At 43.7% G+C, this 13,399-nt stretch overlaps 1 protein-coding gene across 1 annotated transcript in view; it reads right to left on the bottom strand.

The window, feature by feature from the left end:
* Positions 1-13,399, bottom strand: part of CDKAL1 (CDK5 regulatory subunit associated protein 1 like 1) — a 426,979-nt gene that overhangs the window by 345,202 nt on the left and 68,378 nt on the right. Inside the window, exon 5 of the mRNA XM_055800231.1 lies at positions 9,913-9,997. Within this exon, the coding sequence (XP_055656206.1) occupies positions 9,913-9,997 (85 nt within the window). The remainder of the gene's footprint in view (positions 1-9,912; positions 9,998-13,399) is intronic.

Below are 13,399 nucleotides of genomic sequence, written 5' to 3'. Positions count from 1 at the left end.
CATTCACATTCCTTGAATCCATACATGCAGAGGTGGATTTCAGTCTTTTCCACACCATATCCCAAGGTAGGTTTTTAAAAATCTTTATTTAGTAGCCTATTTTTTGAAGCACAAACAAACAGAAAACACATCTGAGTAGTAAGGACAAACTAGAGGTTAACCTGCTAATCGGATGTGTGAGTTTAATCAAGTGAAAAACTTTAACCAATGAATTAGAAATTTAGCACTAGTGAATTCAGAATGAGGCCTCCTTTGGTGAAGAGAAATCTTTGCCCTCATCCTGGTAAAACAGGAGAGACGTGAAATCGGTTTAAACATCCTTGTTCAGGCAAACACCCATAACGTGAGACCAAGCACAGTTTTGTCCAAATTTCTCCCATCCCTCAAAAAGGTTCAACAGGAGCATCATGTGGCCGAAGGAAGCATATGGCAGAACAGCATGGGAAACACTAAGGCAGCCCATTACTTCCTTTTGCTAATTTTATTCGATCTGCTTGGTGGAAGAAACTTTCCTAAAACTATGCAATTTGACCAAGTCAGGGCAGGGGGGAAGAACTGCTTTGTCCTTCAACTAAAGATAACACCAGCAACGCAGTCTAAAGAGAATTAAATCCCCTTTTTAGTGTTGTTTGTTTTTTTAAAAACAGGTTTCAGATGGTTATACATGCATGAAAGTTCCTGTTCTAGAACACTGAAAAAAAAGACAAAGTATAGTCGTGCCCCCGTTTGGGTAGATGAGGAGGAAGGTGGAAAAGTTACTCCATAAACTACCAGGGGAGTTCCTGAATCAGAAGCCTTCCTTCTTTACCGGTATCACTGAAGTGTAATAGATTTGCATTTGTTTACAAAGAAACATGTTATCTTGCATGTTTAACAGTAAGTTTGACCGGTTTTCAATGTCTGTAAACACTGCTTGTAATGCACCAGTGCTCCAGGAGCCCATGCAGCTGGGGACCTGTGTGTACACCCCAGTCAAAAAGTTCAAATACAGATACACAAAGTCATGAAACAGAGTTGTTCTCTCATGTCCTGGTAAGATTTTCTTCTTTAAAATGGTAATCAAATAGACATCAGTCCCCCATGATCTGGCTCAAGGCTTAAAGAGTATCTAAAAGCTAATTAGCCCCTTAAAGCATCCCAGCCTTAATAAGCACTGTGGAGCTAAAGCCACTGCACTATCTAACCTCTCAAAGCATCAACAACATGGAGTACTTAAAACAGTCCCAAATGCATCCATATCAAAGTCAAAAAGATTTCCAGAGCAGTGTTTAAAAGTTGATTTTAACTGGCCCTGTTCTTGTACTTTTTTTTTTCTTTTTTTTTACCTTGTTAAACATTAAACTGAAGTGCACACAAGTTTATAACCCAGGCTTTTGCAAATCTCTGCAAAATGTGGCCACGTCACACACATAATTGCAAGCAGTCCATAATCCTTTTATCTTCTTAAAAACTCTACAATGGACAACACTCAGTTCTATACAGTCTGTTTTTTCTCTGCATTTTATAACGTCATGTCAAGCAGCTTTTAACAACTTTTGCCAGAAAAATGCTGAACCTCAAAAAAAAACCCATCATGTCGAACATGTATTCAGTGTTTTCAACTAGTTCATTTGTACACCTTAACCTCTGATATAAAGTGCTTTCTAAAAAAAAATAAGTTCTTTATTAACCAGAATGAGCTACGTTATGCTAAAAAACTAATCTTAAAGTTAATTTTGGTTAAAAGTGTGTGATTGCTGAGATATCTACAGAACTCCCCTGACTGTAAAAATGCAAGCTTTGTGCAAAAATCTATCCCAGTCAAGGCTTTGGTAAAGAGATTGCAGCAGTCACATAAGCTTCCAGTTTTTCTTAGAAAAGAACGGTGATTTAAAATTCCTGTTTAATGGAACTACAGCCTCCACTCACAACTAAGTAACTCCTGTTATCTGGGGAAGATGTTTCTCTCGCACAGCAAATATAGCATATATCCTGAACACAAGCACGTCCTCAGTCTGTGAGCATGTGAGCCTTTCATCATGGCAAAACAATAAATTTTCATCAATATTATCGGCACTAATTTAGAGAGCCTGAGTAAGAAGGAATATTATCAGCAACTCCTCTTACAAAACCCATGTGCCAAGCTTCCTCCCACCCAATGAAGCTTTTTCCACAGGCATTTTTACTTCGAGAATCCAGTTCTTCCGTGGATTTCTTCAAAACAAAAGCCAAAAATTAGCTGTAGTCCTTCCTAGCTACAGTTCTTGGTGCTGTCCTATTACCTTAAGTACTCCAACATAAACACTGGAAGTCACAGCAACATACTATTTCTGTAAAATGCAACAAACTCCAAGGCTATGACACTCATCACAAATGCAGTGGAAATTATGATCTTACGCTAACAGGATCTAGAGAACAGAGAGCTTTGAAATCCTTATGTCTCCTCTTCCAGAGGTACTTCCCAGCTTAAACTTTACCGTATAAGCAGTATAAACACGTGTAAATCACAGTCTACTTTTACACTGGAAACGCATCAGTAAAAGCAAAAGGCTTTACTGCTGCTGTAAAGAAAGTGGTAATGCTGGTTTAATTCAGTGTGCAATTTTTGGTTTTGCTCCATTTGCAAAACACATATCAACAGCATTCAGAAATGTTAACAAAGAAACAAAAAACCTTCTTCCAGGGTTATCTTCACTTGCAGAGACGACGAGCAGTCGAAAGTTTTCTTGCCTCGTATCTCTGAAAAAGCTTCTGTGTTTCTTACAGAATAACACTCCTGCACTTCACATCAGCACAATCGTGCCTGGTGAACGGCAGCTCTGCAGCACCCAGAGCCATGCCTTCTACTCTTAACCGGGGCCAGAAAGCCTTCAACAATTTGCCTGGTCGAAGCTCAAAGTCCTGTTAAACTACCCTTTCAACAAATTCTGCAGATTCTGATGCTCCTTCTAGCATAAAAGTGAGATCCCACTCAAAGTGTTTAGTCATGAACTGGTGAAAACTCAAGCGAGGGCAGAACGGGAAGCCACACGGTGTTGCTTCAGTGCTAAAAGCCCTTGGATTTCTGTCACAACTCAGAGCTATCAGGAAGAAAAGGGTTGAATACCTAGAGCATGCCTTCAAGTGCATGCAGCAACATACACATAAGAGAACATCTTAATGTCATATTCCAATTACACATAGTAACAAAGATGATTATAGTAGTCAAATTTATTCCATACCATGAGACAAGCCATGAACACCTCAACAGCATGACCACATCATACTTCCCAAATGACATCACTTTAGCTGTTCTGATGAAAGCCTCCAGAACCCCATCCATCACACCTGAAGCAGCAAGAGAACTCCTTAGGAAAAGTCAAAATCCCTGTACGCACCAGTAACTTACAACAGCACTCGGGAAAGGATCAAGCAAGTGGGAAGATGGCTAGCTGGAAACACACAGCTGTCTCGGAATTTTTGGAGGTATTAGGAAAAGTGGGTTACATAACTGAGATGGAACAGTCAAGAAAGAGTATCAGAGCATGTAGAAATCAATGAAGCATGAGACCAAAGAGCAAAGTAACTTTATTTTAAAGGAAATTTCTCTATGTTTCTTATGTTTAATTCTCTTCAAACAGCTTTAACAGATTTATTGTGGTTTACAGAAGTTAAGGTTGGCAAATTATTGAATGCTTATTCTTGCTGCTGCTAACAGCTAAATTTTAAGAAAGATACCTTTGACTAAATAAAAAAAAAATTTAGCAGAAAACGTTAGCTGACAACTTTCTGCCACTGAAAAAAACTAAACCAAACCAGGCTACAGAGAGACACTGAAACAAACCATCACTGAACTACCCAACATCCCCAAAAATGAATTAATATAATGACATCTCTCTGGGAGGATATTAATGATGTTTTACTTATTCTTTATTGTTTATACTATTTATAAACCACCTATACACACATACACTAAAGTCAGTTAAGTTGGTCACACCGCCAGATGGTCAGGCTCAGAGCAAAGACGTCACACCTAAACATGATCTGCAGAAAAAGGATGTGACTGACTTTTAAATATAGATTGCAGGCTACTTTTAAAAAATGTCATGCTAAATTCTAAGGTAAAATAAAGTCGACTTAAATATTTGCTCATAACATTTTCTGAAGTCTTTAAAGTCAATTTGATGTTATTATGTCCTACCCTAGAGCATGCTCTCCTAGCTCTGGCCATCTCACGTGTAAAGCCCACTCAGATCACAGGACAGGGTGAGGAGCTGTCACGGCAAAGCCGTCCTGCAAGGGCGAACTCCCTCAACACAGTACCCTGCGCACTCTGCTGCCTTCTGCGCAGGAATGCATCCTCCAAAGGAATCTTGCTCTATTGTACTTGAGTAGTAACTGGACAAAGAAAACGTCTGCCATGATTTAAAGAAATAATGTGGAAGGGAAAACACAGTCTATTCTGCAAAATACCTTTAACTTCTGATTAAATGAGCTACAGCACTGAGAGAACCAATTGCGGTAGCAGACAAAAAACTACCTCCAAGTAAAGTAAAGGTCCTTAAATCCAACCGACCTCAATGCACTTGATTCCACAAAACGGGGCTCGAGGTACTACGGCATTACAGGCTTTAAAAGCATCAGTCATTCTGCTCAACATGACACCCTGAACAATGTGTTTGCAGGGGCAACTTTCTGTATAAATAGTATAGCAAATAGACTAATGACTGTGGTTTAGGTTTGTCAGGGGTTTCTGAACCGTAATTTAAAACTAAAAAAACCTTCTGTTTAAATCGGCGTACACAGGCCAAGCAAAAAGCACAAGATCAAGGACCAATAACCTAATGCCCTACCTGGGGTTGCAGCCATTCACTGATACTTAAGGACTCTAAGAACAGGCCAGGGTAGAGAATTATTTTCTGTAGCATGCTTCCCTGCCAGGAAAGCTCACCACCTCAGCAAGAGTTCAATATCCCTAGAAAAAAAAAAACCCACCAACTTGATCAGAGGGAATCAACATTCCTGGATCTTTCCAAAAGCTGTTCATTCCCCAGAATGCCCAGCAACTGCTTTACTAAAGCACAATAGATGTATCCATCACCAAGCAAGATAGCAGCCCTTGACAGAACAAAAGCACATTGTTTCTCCCAAGAAAAGAAATTTGTTGCAGGGATGTATTTCTAAAAGCCTACACAACATACCCAAGAAGAGACACATCTTTATGAGGACAAGTAGATCACTCCTAATAAACACCGTGTTAACCCAAATGCATTATTTCCTTTATAGATTTTATTTTAATATCAGCTTTAATGAAAATGAGATTTTCTTAAATTAATGTGTTAGCCTAAGTTCAACAAATGGATAGTGCCAAGTCCTGCCCCAGTCACAAGGACAGGCTGTGGGTGACAACTGGAAAGCAGCTTGGCAAGAAAGGCCCTGGAGGTCCTGGTGGACACAAGCTGATCAGGGTTGAAGGCAACACCCTGCAGGGGTCCCCGACATCCTCAGCCATTCCGCAATTTCCCATCTGTATCACCACTCACACCACACCGTCACATCCTAGGGACAGACGCAGGGACACAATTCGACCCATCTCTGCATATACCACCAGATAACGTGACAGCACCGGAGCTGCTCATCAACTGCACAACCAACACCATACACCCACACCAGCTCCCATGCCCTGGTCTCCCCCCATGCCCCGTGCTCACGCCTCCCCCTTCCAAGGAGCACATGTTCTCATTCTGCAACAGCTGCAAATTGGAGCCACTGAAAAGAAGAGACCACCTCCTGCTCCTCCTCCCCCAAGGTAGGATCCTGCTCAAACCACCTATATTAAACCGTTCATTGCAAGTATTTTCAGCCACTGGGTTACATGTGCTTGTGGGATGTAGCTCTGGGAAGCGAAGGCTGGGGACAACGCTTATCCTGGGATATTTAGCAGAGCATTAAAACGTAAGGATAGAGTTACTGCAACATAACTGAGCCCCCCTGTACCAAATGGGGGCTGTCTCTCTGTGTGTTCTTTGCCTCAATTCTTCTTAATGTTAGTTTCTTCCTTCTTTTGCTTCTTTTTACTTGCTGAAAGGATTCTTTTTCTTTGCCGAGCTATAGGCTTTAGACACTCATCTCAGTCTTCAGAAACTTGCTTGATGGAGGTAGTTACCTGCTTTAGTTTATTCTCTTTATTTCCTACTTTTCCTTGAAGTAACTTTCATTTTTTTGAAGGATACTAATTATTATTTTTCAAACTCTACCTACTTATACAAGGAATTCTTTATTACTATTGCCTACCTCTGCCTTTAATCTTACTTTATGATTAAACACCTGAGAATAAAGTCTGCATAGAAAAAACCCTCAACTCCCATCCATAAGTTAATGGTCTTTAAGCAACTCTTTCCCTCCTGTATCATCACCCTGGCTCAGCACCTTCAACTTCATTGATACTGAAGATGAGCAGACTACTTCTAAGAGCCATTGTATTGGGTTTGCGTGGCAAGGTTTTCATAGCGTGGGGGCTACAGGGGTGGCTTCTGTGAGAAGCTGCCAGAAGCTGCCCCCCATGCCCGATGGAGCCCACGCCAGCAGCTCCAAGACAGACCCACCACAGGCCAAAGCCAAGCCCATTGCTGATGGTGGTAGTGCCTCTGGAATAGTGTATTAAGCTGGGGCGGGGAAGAGAAAAAAAATCTGCCCCAATAGAATACAGGAGTGACACTGTGAGAAAGCAACTGCAGCACCCAAGTCAGTGCAGGAGGAGGGCAGGACGTGCTCCAGGCACCACAGCAGAGATTCCCTGGCAGCTCATGGTGAAGACCATGGTGAGGCAGGCTGTCCCCCTCAGCCCACAGAGGTCCATGGTGGAGCAGATCCCCACCTACGGCCCACGGAGGTCTGTGGTGGAGAAGATCCCCACCTGCAGCCCACTGAGGTCCACGGTGGAGCAGCTCCTCACCTGCAGCCCACTGAGGTCCATGGTGGAGCAGATCCCCACCTGCAGCCCATGGAGCAGCAGATCCCCACCTGCAGCCCATGGAGCCCATGGGGGAGCAGATCCCCACCTGCAGCCCATGGAGGATCCCACACCGGGGCAGGGGGTGCCCGAAGGAGCCGTGACCCACAGGCAGCCCACACTGGGCCAGCTCCTGGCAGGGACGGTGGCCCAGTGGGCAGAGGAGCCCAGGCTGGGGCAGGGCTGGGGACGCCGCAGGGACCCCCTGGGGCCGGCTGGGCCTGCGGGGCTGTGCCCTGCGGGGGACCCACGCTGGGGCAGGGGGGGAAGGGCTGCAGCCCTGGGAAGGACTCATCTTGGAGAAGGCCATGGAGAACTGTCTCCCATGGAGGGACCCCACGCTGGGGCAGGGGCAGCGTGAGGAGGAAGGAGCAGCAGCAACAACCTGTGGGGGACTGACCGCAGCCCCCAGCCCCAGCCCCCTGCGCTGCTCAAGGGGGAGGAGGTGAAGAAATTGGGAATTAAAGCCCAGGAAGAAGGGAGGGGTGGGGGAAGGTGTTTTTCTGATGCGAATGGTAACAAATCAAACTGATTTCCCCAGTCGGGCCTGTTTAGCCCCCGCCAGTAACTGCTGGGCGATCTCCCTGCCCTCACCTCGACCCACCAGCCGCACGTTACCTTCCCCCTCCCCTGAGGGCTGAGGAGGGGGTGATCGGACAGCTTCGGTGGGCACCTGGTGTCCAGCCAGGGTCAACCCACCAGAGCTACACAAAAAGGCAGAGATGACACTGTCAGCTGGGTTCTTATCAGCTACATACACATCCGCACATCTGACGCAAAGGTTTAGAGAGTTTGCGAGTGCTTTTGTTTTCTTTTTAAAAGAATGTCAGATCATAAAAGGTTGAACCTACAGGACTTGCTGGGTTCTGACACATCCTTTGGCAGACAGCATTAGTGAGGGATCAGCTTCTCAGACAGTTGTTCTTCAACCCGCAGCGTGAACACACTACCACTGGTTCGAATCAGTGCATTTCAAAATCAGATTTGCAAAAGAAGTTACATAGCAGAAACTTGATGCAAAGGGCAGAGAATAAACAAAACCGAAAATACTTCTCCCAGGTGACACTCATAACACTTTCAGGCTGACTTTTTTTTTTATTTGAAAAAAAGAATTTTACTGTACTGAATATTAATTTTTCCACTCCAAGTATGTTTGCTTTGACAATCCACATACTGTTTAATCTGTTACTGAACCAAGAAAAACAAAGATCTCCATAGCTACCAACAAGCTGTTATGATAGGATATGATGGCAGTTGTTTGGGCAACACAAAACTTTCATGCACTGGGTTTGTTGCTGTAGCAAATTAAAATGTATTTGGGAACAGTTGTGTTCTTTAGAGATACCAGCTTTCCTCACTCCTGTAAAACCCAGATGCAGTGGTAGCTGCTCTTTTTGGAGATGAAGGATGTCTAAATCCTTCAGTTCCAAGTCCCATGAAAGGGCACCCACATATGGTTCTCTCCCCTACATTTACTGAGCCTTATAAAAAAAAAATAAAAAAATGGTCAGAAACAACAAAAGTTGTCCTTCTCCATAAGGAGGAACTGCCAGGAGCTGAGTGTGGAGAAGGAATGCATCCTATGGAAAAGGAGTGACCCTCAGCCAGGAGAAGAAACTGAGAACCACCCGAGCAGCCGTGTGTCAGAACAGAGAGAGTAGAGGGTGAAGTAAGGAAAAAGAGGAATAAAGCCAGGCTACAAATAACATCAGGCTCACTAATAGAGCAGCAACAGAAACATGAAGTTCAAAGAAATAGTTTTGGTCATTTGCTTTTAGACAGACCCTCTTTCTTAACCAGCTCTATTCTACTGGTTAAAGGACACACACCATACCACATCAATTCTGGCATAGGATTAGTAAAATAGAAAGATGGCCACAACTGAACTGGAAAAGATCTTGTCGTCAGTTCTGTTGGCCAACACACACTAACTGGAAGTATTCTGGGAACAGCTTTTTTTTTATTTTTTTTTTTTGGCAACAGTAAAAAAAAAAAGCCAAAAAGCCAGTCTCATCACCAAGTGCAACACCAGCAGTCAGGAAGCGAAGACCTCGGAGGGGTGGGGGAAGCTTTGCTGTGCCCACCACCACAGGCACACGGTTTCTGTTCCAGGTTACAGCCCCGGGACACTGTCAGCAACTCCAGCACCACAAGCAGAGACTTTATACCCAGCCTCTCCCTCCCCTCGACTTTCCTGAGCATGCTTCCTAAGAACTATGTGCTTCTAACCAAAATGGATTTCAAACAGCCCATCCACAGTGCGCCACACTAAACAATCAACTGCATAAATAGCCACACTTGTTTACTGAAGGCAAAACCTACAAGAAACATGCCACAATATTTATTTATACTGGGCAATGACAGCTTTTCCAGTTTTCCAGTACAGGTTTTCCAGTCACTCTCAACACAACTATACTTCTGCAGAAGTCAGGGGCAGAAGTTGCTACCATGTCATAGGAACACATTCTTCACAAGACTTCTGTCCCAGGTTAATCAGTTCACCTTTTATGAAAATGTACAGTGAAATAGCTAGTTTTAAGTATGTACCTGATAGCCTTATAACTGAAAGGGCCTGATTACATAAAATTTAAGATGGGGGAGGGGGGAACAGCCTAACAATTCACATTTTTAGAAAAACAAATATCCAACTCCCCAGCTGACAATGACAACATCTGCCTTGAAAAGTAATATGGAAGCCCCTGAATAGCAGCAGTTCTGCTAAAAAAAAAGTCTTGATATCACTTGAAAGTTACAGCTAATTAAAAGAAATACACTGCACCTTACAAATCCATTCTAGAAAATACAACATTGTATCACTCAAACTCAGCATGCTTCTTGCTCTAGAACACAAAATTACCTCTAGACTGGAAAGATGAAGTTTTTGAAAATAAATCATGCAATATTCATTGATAATTAAGTATCTTTTTAGGGAAACAACTTACTTGATTGAGTTTCTGAAGTGGTCCTCAGCAGGATTTTTTACGGTACAACTGTTCAGCAACCATAAGTCTGCTTCAGCAGAATTGTCTAGAAGACAGAAAGATACAAAACTGTGTTAAAAATTACCCAACCTGTCAACTCCTACTTTGTATCATATAAAAAAATTCCGCATTATCAATAAGTTTACTGTTTGCAAAATGATTTTCTATTCAACATTTAAAACAATTACATTCTTGGAAGGGATTTTTTGTTTGCTCATAGTTGCTGGTTTGTGTTTTAGAAAAAAAAAAAAAGAACAAAACCACACACCAGCATTTCCATTATTTCACTCCCCCCACCCCCCCCCCAAGGAAGAATGAACATGTATCTCATCTACCAGCTGAGATGCAACTGGGTTGCACGTCACAGAACACAAAGTTAAGAAAAGCGGTCACTACTCCCAAAAACACCAAGTCCATGGAAAGATCTGGACTACACAAAGGCAAAAGATCACCAAAAATGCACAAAGGTGCTTTTTAAATAAGCGGTCAACAAAAGCAGGTTTCATTAAGAAAAAATCCCTATATCAGCTCTACTGTGAATTAGTACAACAAAAGAGACAAATCAGACTTTTTCGAACACTAATCTCTACTGAGGAGAAAAGTCAGAATAGCCAATTTGGAAAGAAACACGTGTATTTCTGGTTTAGATTATATCTTAGTTATGGTATAATTCAGCAATTTTCAGACAAAAGATATCCATGCAGCCAGTATCTGCCCCCATTCAGATAAGCAATAGTTTTCTTCGAAAACCAAACCCTTCTGTACATCCACAACCTATTGATATCTAAATGCATTAACAGAACTGAATCCCAGAATTACCTGCGGAAGCACAGCTAACAAACTCTAATCCTGTAAAACATGACCCATTGTACAGAATTACTGGCATAGTTATTTTTGTAGCGGAGTAACAACTTCATTTTTTTAAAGAAAAGGATGGTGATAATACACCTCAAATATTCAAGTGCTCTAGCATTCATCGGAATAGCTCTGTATCACTTTGGGTAAGAAAATGTGTGTCACTTGCCACTATGCAGTATATCCCGAGTATCTAAGCACTGACTGAGGTATTGTTAAATAACATAAGCCAATGAACAATGAATAGAGCTAAACCATCCTTTTTAGGATGCCTGATTTGAACTGACACCCTGCTAAAGCAGAAGAAAGCTTGCAAAGATGTAAGCATGTTTACATATGCACTCTGCATGAACGTATCCACACAGGTGAAAATATCCTTTTCCCCATACACATACTTATGGCTCTAAAGGCTAAAGTGAAAAATCTGTCCTGCTGTTCTCTCCAAAGAAATAATCTTTTACAATTAACTATCAGTCATTTAACCTAGGAAGCAGGTAGAAACAAAACAGCACATAAAAGAGCAACCAAAGGACATACATTAAATAAGAGAAAGCATGCAGAAGGTTTCTAATTTCTGTTGATAAGAGATCACACCGTTACCTTGGATCAAACACTGGCCTCTTTATGACAGGGAAAGGCTACAAAGTGTTGATCAAAAATAACGTTCAGACCTTTAGCTGTTTTAAACATAAAGCAAAGGTACCAAGACCTGACCCTGCCTTGACAGGCTAGGAAAGAGGACCGAGTCCAGTTTTACCCCATGCAGAACTCCAAACAAAAACAGAACGAGCCAAAGAACCTCTCCTCCAACCCAGGCTGCATGAAAACAACCTTTTCAGACTAACGAACATCCTATTACTGTTAGATAATTATAGGTGAAAAAATTAATAGGAATTACATGCAGAAAAGCGAAGAAAGGTAGTGTCAAAACCAGAAAAAGGGTGAACTCTTGGCCCAGCCAAATTCACCAAGTATGAAAACAACCAGATTTTTTAAACGGTTTTCCAGTAGCACTACCAAAAACTGTATTTCTTACTCTTTTCAGCACCATAAAACGTTTATGAATTCAGCTCCGCTCCCATAACACACCCACCTAGAATCACAGAGGGACTAAATAACAAGAGACCGGCACTGTAAGCCAGACGGGAGCTGGAAATACATTTAACAGCCAGGAGTGTCAGTAGCATCACACATCGCTGCAGAGCGTAACAATTTTCAAGAGATGTCTTTATTCAGAGGAGCGATGCCTCACTGCAGAGAGCACCAGCTCTGGGCTTGGCTTCAGTCCCTCCTTGCACTGCGGTCTCCATGCGGGAAAGAAAAAAGAACCTCACCGTAACAGTACTTCTCCCCTAAAGCCAAAATAAAGCCCCTTTCTTCAAAACATCACTGGAAAAACTAACACGTTTCTGTTTAGAAAGACCTTACAGACTAACTCAATAGGAATCTTTTCCTACAGCAGTTTGGATTCCAGGCGATTAATATATTCTAGCTCCTTGATCAGGAGTCTGAGGGACAACAACTGCAGCACTTGCACATATTCAACCTGTAGGAAAAAAATCTCCCAAACACATTTAAATGGGTTCCTTCACAGGTTTCACCCCCTGCAGAACAGAGGGTGCAGAATAAAGGCTTCTGCAGAACAGGATCTTCTGAGCAGTTTTGGGAAAAGGAGTCTTATTAATGTATACATCTAAAAATCACTTCAGAAAAATAGAGATGTAGCAGAGGCTTGTCCTCTGCTTACAGCAATCACAGAATCACAGAATCACAGACTGGTTGGGGTCAGAAGGGACCTCTGGAGATCATCCAGTCCAACCCCCTGATCAAGCAGGGTCACCTGGAGCAGGTTGCACAGGGAAACATCCAGTCGGGTTTGAATATCTCCAGAGAAGGAGCCTCCACAGCCTCTCTGGGCAGCCTGTCCCAGTGCTCTGGCAGTTCTTCCTCATCTTCAGTTAGAACTTCTTGTTTGTGCCCATTGCCCCTTGTCCTGTCACTGGGCACCACTGGAAAGAGCCTGGCCCCGTCCTCCTGGCACTCGCCCTGAAGATATTTGTAGGCACTGACAGGGCCCCCTCTCAGCCTCCTCTTCTCCAGGCTGCAAAGGCCCAGCTCGCTCAGCCTTTCCTCCTCAGGGAGATGCTCCAGCCCCTCATCATCTCATAACCTCTGCTGGACCCTCCCCAGTAGCTCCCTGTCTCCTGAACTGGGGCGCCCAGCACTGGACCCAGCACTCCAGATGTGCCTTACCAGGGCAGAGCCGAGGGGCAGCATCCCCTCCCTCGACCTGCTGGCCAAGCTCCTCCTCACACCCCCCAGGGTCCCACTGGCCCCTTGGCCACCGGGTCATGCTGCTGGCCCAGGGGCAACGTGCTGCCCCCCAGCACTCCCAGGCCCTTCCCCGCAGAGCTGCCCCCCAGCAGGCCAGCCCAGCCCGTGCTGGTGCGTGGGGCTGTCCCTGCCCAGGGGCAGGACCCGACACTGGCCGTGGTTGGACTCCATGGGGCTCCTCTGCCGACCCCCCAGCCTTGCTCCGTATCATCAGCAAACGTGCTGATGGTACAGCCAGTCCCTTCACCCAACAGCATAG

Source organism: Falco peregrinus, chromosome 3, assembly GCF_023634155.1.
Source record: "Falco peregrinus isolate bFalPer1 chromosome 3, bFalPer1.pri, whole genome shotgun sequence".
In the NCBI taxonomy this organism is placed as follows: Eukaryota; Metazoa; Chordata; class Aves; order Falconiformes; family Falconidae; genus Falco; species Falco peregrinus.
Note: the sequence above shows the minus strand (reverse complement) of the source record. Positions and strands in the feature narration are given on the sequence as shown.